This window comes from Myotis brandtii, unplaced genomic scaffold (genome assembly GCF_000412655.1).
Source record: "Myotis brandtii unplaced genomic scaffold, ASM41265v1 scaffold352, whole genome shotgun sequence".
In the NCBI taxonomy this organism is placed as follows: domain Eukaryota; kingdom Metazoa; phylum Chordata; class Mammalia; order Chiroptera; family Vespertilionidae; genus Myotis; species Myotis brandtii.
The window spans coordinates 1,765,078-1,773,195 of NW_005363542.1; the positions used below are offsets into that span (position 1 = coordinate 1,765,078).

At 40.0% G+C, this 8,118-nt stretch overlaps 1 protein-coding gene across 2 annotated transcripts in view; it reads left to right on the plus strand.

The window, feature by feature from the left end:
* Positions 1 to 8,118, plus strand: part of SRGAP1 (SLIT-ROBO Rho GTPase activating protein 1) — a 256,690-nt gene that overhangs the window by 228,632 nt on the left and 19,940 nt on the right. For both annotated transcript variants that reach the window (XM_005871684.2, XM_005871685.2), the window contains exon 16: positions 4,854 to 4,959. In XM_005871684.2, the coding sequence (XP_005871746.1) occupies positions 4,854 to 4,959 (106 nt within the window). The remainder of the gene's footprint in view (positions 1 to 4,853; positions 4,960 to 8,118) is intronic.

Here is an 8,118-nt window from a genome sequence, read left to right on the forward strand (position 1 = left end):
GAGTGAGGCTGCTGTGGGATGCACGCTGCAAGCCTGTTCAGCAAGCAGTCAGGTGAGGTCTGAGTCCCGCTCGCAGCCAGCGGGTCCGAGGCCTCTGGGACAGACAGATTTGCTACTACTCCAGGAATGCCAGCAATTCTGCTGTGCCTGCTTTATGTTTACCGTAGTTGCAGAGAATGTATGCCTGACTCCATTTCGTCTAGTCTTTTTGGTGTCACTTTTTTTTCATTCCTGTGGCTTTTCTCTCCTGAAACCTTTCATTCGCATCTCACAGCACCCCCTCCTGATTTCTCTGTGTGCGTGTATGTGAAAATATACATAACAAAAATTTTACTGTTTTAACCATTTTTAAGTGTACAGTTTAGGAGCATTAAACCATTCATCTCCAGAACTTTTTCATTTTCCTAGACTGAAATGTACCCAGTAAGCAATAACTACCCATTCCTCCCTTCCCCTAATCTCTGCCAACCACCATTCTGCTTTCTGTCTCTATGAATTTAACTATTCTAGATACCTCATATAAGTCAAATCATACAATATTTCTCTTTATTTCTGGATTATTGCACTTAGCATAATGTCTTTAAGGTTTTATCCAATTTATAGTGTGTATCAGAATTCCATTTCTTTTTTAAGGCTGAATAATATTTTACTGAGTGTCTATACTCTATACCATTTGTCCATGAATGAACATATAGGTTATTTCCACCTCTTGGCTATTATGACTAACTAGAGGCCTGGTGCACAACATCCCCCTCAGAGGATGTCCGACTGACAGCCACAGTGGGACATCCTTAGCGCTGCCACAGAGGCGGGCCACTGCACTCACCAGCTGTCAGCCCTGCTTGTGGCTGAATGGCACTCTCCCTGTGGGAGCATACTGACCACCAGGGGGCAGCTCCTGCATTGAGCATCTGCCCCCTGGTGGTCAGTGTGCATCATAGCGACCAGTTGTTCCACCACTTGGTCAATTTGCATATTACCCTTTTATTATATAGGATGCTGCTATGGAATTGGTATGTAAATATGTTTTGCCTTAATTCTTTTTTAAAATATTTTTTATTGATTTCAGAGAGGAAGGGTGAGGGAGAGAGAGATAGAAACATCAATGATGAGAGAGAATCATTGATCAGCTGCCTCCTGCATGCTCCCCACTGGGGATTGAGCCCGCAACCCAGGCATGTGCCCTTGACCAGAATGGAACCTGAGACCCCTCAGTCCGCAGGCCAATGCTCTATCCACTGAGCCAAACCCACTATGGCACCCTAAGTATTTTTAAATAAAATTTGTAACTGTCTTTATGGGGTACGGGAACTAAGTTTAGAACTGAGAGATAGAAACCAAAGGATCTTGAATTAACATTAAGCCCTTTGGAAGTAGTACCTGTGTCTTGTTCTATCCTGGCAATTACTTGCACCCTATGGGATTTGACAAAGATTAAAGATCAATAACATATTAAGAGTAGTTCCTTTTGCATTCTTTTTTTTTTTTCCTTTACCTGAAAGACCACAAAGCTAGCTTTCAGCTGCTAAAACCATCTCTCTCACTGATAGCTGACTATAACCATACACTAAGGATTAGCTTGGAGAAGCAGTAGACTTAACTCTTTTTTAAAAAATATATTTTTATTGATTTCAGAGAGGAAGGGAGGGAGAGATAGAAGCATCAATGATGAGAGAGAATCATTGATTGGCTGCCTCCAGCACCACCCCCACCCCCATTCCCCCGCACTGGGGATCGAGCCCACAACCCAGGCCTGTGCCCTGACCGGGAATGGAACCATGACCTCCTGGTTCATAGGTCGATGCCTAACCACTGAGCCATGCTGGCCAGGCTAGACTTAACTCTTGAAACACCCCCAGGTCCTCAGTAAACAACAGCAGAAGTTTTTTGTGTTGTTATTTTGTTTTTATTATGACCCTTATATGGCTCTCTATGTGGCTGGAAATGAGCAGAGGGTATTGCCATTAATGGGACAATTCATCTTTATATTATTTACATAAATATGTTACATATTATTTACATAAATATGTTACACTTTGTGAGTGTTTGGGTTTGAATCATGAATGTAAAATCATTTCTGCACACACCATTTTTAATGACCAAGGGAATAAATGCTAGTAAATTTCAATGTTTACTTTCAAGAATGGGTCATCGTATTTATATATAATTTCACCTTTGAGTGATTTTGCTTGTTTGTTGAGATAGACTTTCTAGATACAAGAGTGCTAAATTGTCTTTGTATCTTTAACTGAGAAGAGCAACAGCAGTAATTTTTTTAATCAGTTATTTCAGGTAATAACCTTTTAACCATTTAATTTGGGATATGAAACAATAATCTAGCTATACCTAAATATATAGCATTTATAGATGCAAAATTATCCCCCATTAAACTCTCAGTGAGTTGCAAATTACTTCATCTGTAGGTATTTTATCTCCTCTCTGTACAATATGGGTTTACCAAGTGGCCCATGAAGTTGTCATGGAAGACAAACAGATTACTCTGGGACATGTTATGATCCTACTGGGACACTGGAATTGTTGCTGACTTAATTACTGAGTTCTTGTGGCCTCAGTAAATTTGTGTACCTGTTTAATAACTTTTTAAAAGCCTCTTATTCCCTCTTTAATGGGAAATAAAGTCAAGATCATTGGGAAGTATATTAAACAAAATACTTAAATTTAATAGATGTGCCCCTAACCTAACCTGTTCATAGTGTTATTTTTTTTCCTTCATTTTGAAATACTTTGCAAATGAAAAGGCATAAGGATATAAGGCATTTATTTCAATATTACTGAAATCACACTATTATTAATTATAGATTTATGTTGAAAATTTTAAAGTGTTATAGGAATGTTAGTTGGATGAGTGTGTTTTACTTAGCTTCTGGTTAGAGTTTCTGAAATCCCATTTTCTAAAAGAAGACAGCGACAGTTCCAGCTATGGCATACTCAAAGATGGGAATGAGAGTGCTTTGTCCCAAAGATCCAATAAATTATTTATTGTTTTTCGAACTCCTCCGTGGTTAAATGAGAATATCCCTAATACATTTCTCACCTTTTCAGCCGTGCAGAGAGGAAAATAGAATGCTTGGGTAACCTGGTGGTTTGATAAGTGGAAAGTAGCTGGCTCCGCACTCGAGGTTCCAGGGACCCGCGCTTGGCATGAGTGATTAGGCAGTGCTGATGCCTGGGTAACCTGGTGGTTTGATAGGTAGAAAGTAGCTGGCTCTGCACTTGGCAGGGACCCGCGCTTGGCATGAGTGATTAGGCAGTGCTTCTCAGCCCTGGCTGCAGAAAGGCTCTTGGGCATCAGCATTTTAAAAAATCTCCCCAGGTGATTCCACGTTAAAGTTGAGAACCACCGGTTTTAGAGAAATTAGAATAGGAAATTGCATTAGGAGAGTATTAAATGGTCTAAGTTAGAAATAATGAAGTTTCCAACTAAGAAATTTTTAGTGAGATAATCAGGGAGTAGAAACAACAAGACTTATGTCCCACATAAGTAAGAAGAATGAAGCAAAGATACCATCTTCATAAGAGTGACGGTCCTAACCTTGAGGCTGCGGAGGTTGCCATTGAAGAGAACCAAGTAGAGATCCTTGAGGGATAACCACATCTGTGGATGGAAGAGGTTAAAAACCTGACAAGGGGAGGGTGAGAATCAATTCTCTGTCCTGTCAGGAGTAAAGCCTGGATTTTCAAGTGGACTACATGAATATCTCAAGGTCAATTAAGAATAAATGCAGTAATGAAATTATAGTAAGCTTTAAAAATATTTTTGAAATGATCTTTGAAATATTTTTCTCAAATATGTACTTATTGGGTACCTTCAAAGCATCTTTATAAAGATACTTTGAAATCCAAGAAAGACAACCAGACTTATGAAACATAAAACAAGTTCTATCCCAGCTCCATGCCTCCAGCCAGCTGATGCTGGGTAAGCCATGTACCCAGTTCTCATTTTCCTAATCCATTAAGTGGGGATGGCAGTACATGCCATGCCCACTCCACAGCATTGTTTTCCACATTAAATTAGATAACGAATGTGAAAATATGGTTTAAAATGTGAACCATTATGTAGATAATGGAATATTAACAATAACCTTTTTGCTGCTGATCATAAGCACTTTAGTATTGAGAAGCTTTGGACAATTTGTATTCCTAGAAAGAGCTAAAATGATACTAGGAAATCCCAGGTACCCATCTCTTCAGATATTTCACCATCTTACAGGGAAGGCAGGATAAGGAAATGAAAAGCTATAAACACCAGGGTGTAAATTCTATGAGTGCAGCAATCCTGTCACTAGTGTACTCCTAATGTCTAACTCGGTGCTTGAAACCTAGCAGGCTCTCCTAAAATATTTTGTTTAAAAAATGTATGAAATAATATAATACAAGGTAAAAGTCATATAAATAAAATACTGTGGTAGTTTTAGGGGAAGGAATTGCCTGAATCAGTAATTTACAGACAAATAAATATATGAGGGATTCATGAATAATGGGGTGAAGGAGACTGTCCCCCAAAGCTACTTTAGTTAACATGGAGCAAAAAGGAATTGAAACCATATCAAATGCAAAATCTAGAAATAGCAGCAAGTGAAAAATAATTTCTTAAATCTAGAAGTCTCCAAGTTGCTCAAGGCCAAGACCGTGAAACACAGGGGAAACAGTTATGGGTCGGAGTAGAAGCCTTCAGAAATGGGGTTACCCTCAGGGTGGTCGCTTATTCACTGTATTGGTTATGACTACACCTCACCCAGGGACAAGGGACTGCTTATGTTCAGATGTGAAGTGTGTTCTGCTTTCAGTGTGGCGAGTGAAAGGATCCTGACCGTGTCCTCTTCTTTCTGCAGGAGTAGATAATCTCTATGAGAGGGCGCTTCACATCCGCAAACTGCTCCTGACCTTGCCCCGGTCGGTCCTCATAGTGATGCGGTACCTCTTTGCCTTCCTCAATCAGTAAGTACCCTAGTGCCCTGCCAGAATGCCCATCTTAATTCTATTGGCACAGCTCTGAATGCTGCCTTTGTTTCTGGATTTTGTTAAATGTACATTGGGTTTCATTTATCAGCAGTCAAAAGTGATTGAGGATAGACTGAAGGTACATTTTTCCTCAGCAGATCAAGGTCGTTGTATGATCGATGAAAGATGCAGAAGCCAAAACCGGTTTGGCTTGGTGGATAGAGCGTCGGCCTGCGGACTGAAAGGTCCCAGGTTCGATTCCGGTCAAGGGCATATACCTTGGTTGTGGGCACATCCCCAGTAGGAGGTGTGCAGGAGGCAGCTGGTAGATGTTTCTCTCTCATCGATGTTTCTAACTCTCTATATTGAGGATAGACTGAAGGTACATTTTTCCTCAGCAGATCAAGGTCGTTGTATGATAGATGAAAGATGCAGAAACTATGGTCATAAATGCAAAAATATACAAATAGCACTAAAAAGAACACTTTTCAGTGATGTCATGAATGTTTTTGTCAAAATGGTATAAACCACCTGCTCATTGCAGAAAATTTCAGTGATTTTTTTTAATGTGGTAGTCAGGGAAGGAGGGGAATTATAGATGAGTCTTACACACATATCCAAAAAGGAATTTCTTCAAATTCAATATAATGAGACCTTGTCAAGCAAAAGATATTTCTAAAACCTCTTTTTAAAACTGTAATAGAAGTCTTAAAAATCACTGCATTATTTTCAAAGAGACTTTTACTCTTTTAAGCAACTTGATTTTTAGTGTTACTTTCTGCTACCTGGGCTCCATTATAAGAACATCTTCCCCAAGTAGTAAAGTAGTATGGAAGAATCCTCTTGTTATTCAATGTTTCAGTTGAGCAATTAGAAACAAAGAAATCCGGGCGGGCGGGGTGGCGGGGGGTGACTTGGGGAATTGCCTTCTCATTCTGGCAAGGGTTCTCCCTTCTTAAAATTGGGAAATTTCCCCTTCTCTGTTTCACTGGAGGTTTTAAGTTCTCACAAGCCATGGGGGGTTTTTTTACAACCCTGTTGACTATTTCTGAAATCATACCCATTCAGGTTGAGCCTAGAAACCAAGTATCACGCAATAGGGAAATACTGACAGGGAACCATACAGAATGGAACTAAAAGAAGCCACCAGTGACAATAGGAACCCATTTGTACAGGAGTCATCACTAAAAATAAGCAGTATCTAGAGCAGCCGTGGGCAAACTACGGCCCGCGGGCTGGATCCGGCCCGGTTGAAATGAATAAAACTAAAAAAAAAAAAAAAGACCGTACCCTTTTATGTAATGATGTTTACTTTGAATTTATATTAGTTCACACAAACACTCCATCCATGCTTTTGTTCTGGCCCTCCGGTCCAGTTTAAGAACCCACTGTGGCCCTCGAGTCAAAAAGTTTGCCCACCCCTGGTATAGACTATGTTTAGGTTAAATAGATGCCATAAATTTTTACCTTTAAATAGGCCTACTCAGTCTATCACACCTGAAACTAATATAATATTATGTGCAAACTGTAACTGAAAATTTTAAAAAACGTTTTTAATATTGGCCTAGTCGCCAGGCAGTTGTAAATCTGGAGGCTTGCATTTTCACCTTTAAATGCATGTGCTCCGATGAATATGGAGTGTTCTGCGTTCCGGCTAATCCTTTCCGTGCGGTCCTGACTAAACTCTTGTGATGCACCTGAACCAATAAACACAACAGACTAGGAAAGTAGGCTGTGAATCAAGGAAGTTCTCAAAACCTGAATCTGACTCACGTATCTCAACAGAATGGCGCATGTGCCACGAGTCAGGCCGCTGGCGCTGCTTGCGGCATTTCTGTCCCTGCACCCGCCTTCCTGCAGAGACAAGGCTGAGCCTCTCGGGTGGGATTCTTGAAAAGAGAATTTTGAAAAGAGAAGCTACCTATTCTTTTTAAATTGTAAAATCAAAACATGGAAAAATAACATTTTTATGTCAAGTTTTTGCTTTTCAAGCCAGCACTGAGTTAAAGACCCAGGACGATTAACTGTGGCCCTCCCCACTGAGCTTCAGTGTGTCTTTTTGAAAATTAGACGATTCTTACTCTGACTCTCACTTCTCCTTCCGGCATCCATTTTCAAGACAGTCTGTAACATGACCGTGGCTGTTATTGTGAACTTTCTTTTTTTAAGATTGTATGTTGGAGAAATGGCAGAAGGGAAAGACATATGTTAGCTGTGGAAATTATGCTTTTGTGTTTCCTACTTTCTAGGCTATCTTATTTCCAAAAGAGGGTAAAGTATCATGTCATGTGGTTTCTCAGTTTCTTTGTGTCTGTCACCATCTCACAAAGGTAGTTGAGTATCTTCTTTCTCCTTCCATTTGTCATCTGTTCACCTGGATTTTACATTTCCTTTCAAGATCGACATTTTATACACTGAGAGATAGCATCTCTAGGCTCTCCCTGGAACAGTCAGTACCTTGCTCATGTGGTAGAGGCGCAGCAATAAAGAGCTGGCTTATTTGGGGTCATCTGTGGAAAAATAGCTTACAGATATCCGTTGGATGAAATTTAGAAATTAATGCTAGACAACCAGATGCCTCCCCAAAGTGTGTAGTTTCCCAGCTTTAAGTGGAATGAGAGAACTGAGGATTCTTTTCCCCTTTTCTTCATCCGGTGTTGGTAGTCCTACCCAAAAGCAAATTACAGGGGTGGCGTTGTTTGCTTTCTTTCAGTGGTTACAGAGAAGTAGGTGCTTTGTTTTCCTCAGGGCTTTCCTCAAGATTTATAGGAGAAAACTGAAATCGGAGATGTTTTTGAGTAGTGGGAGGACAATGTAAAAAATATCCATGAAGCTTTATGGAGATTGCTACTGTCCTTCCCAGATTTACGTGAGCAGCATTCACAGCCTGACCGCAGTGTTTGCAAATGAAACTCACTCACTTGATTCCAGTTTCCACTGGAGAAGACTCCCTGTGGCTTTGAAAAATGCCACTTAACTAAGGGGACTTATATTCCCCTTTCAGTTTCTATCTAGTTGAAGGGTTATAAGTCACTCCACTTTCTTTAGCGTTTGCTGAGCCAACTTAAATTAGGATGGAATATCATTTTCATTTAATAATAAAAACCAAAGAAAATATTTTAGATTCCTATTTTCAGAATATGGAATATCTTATTA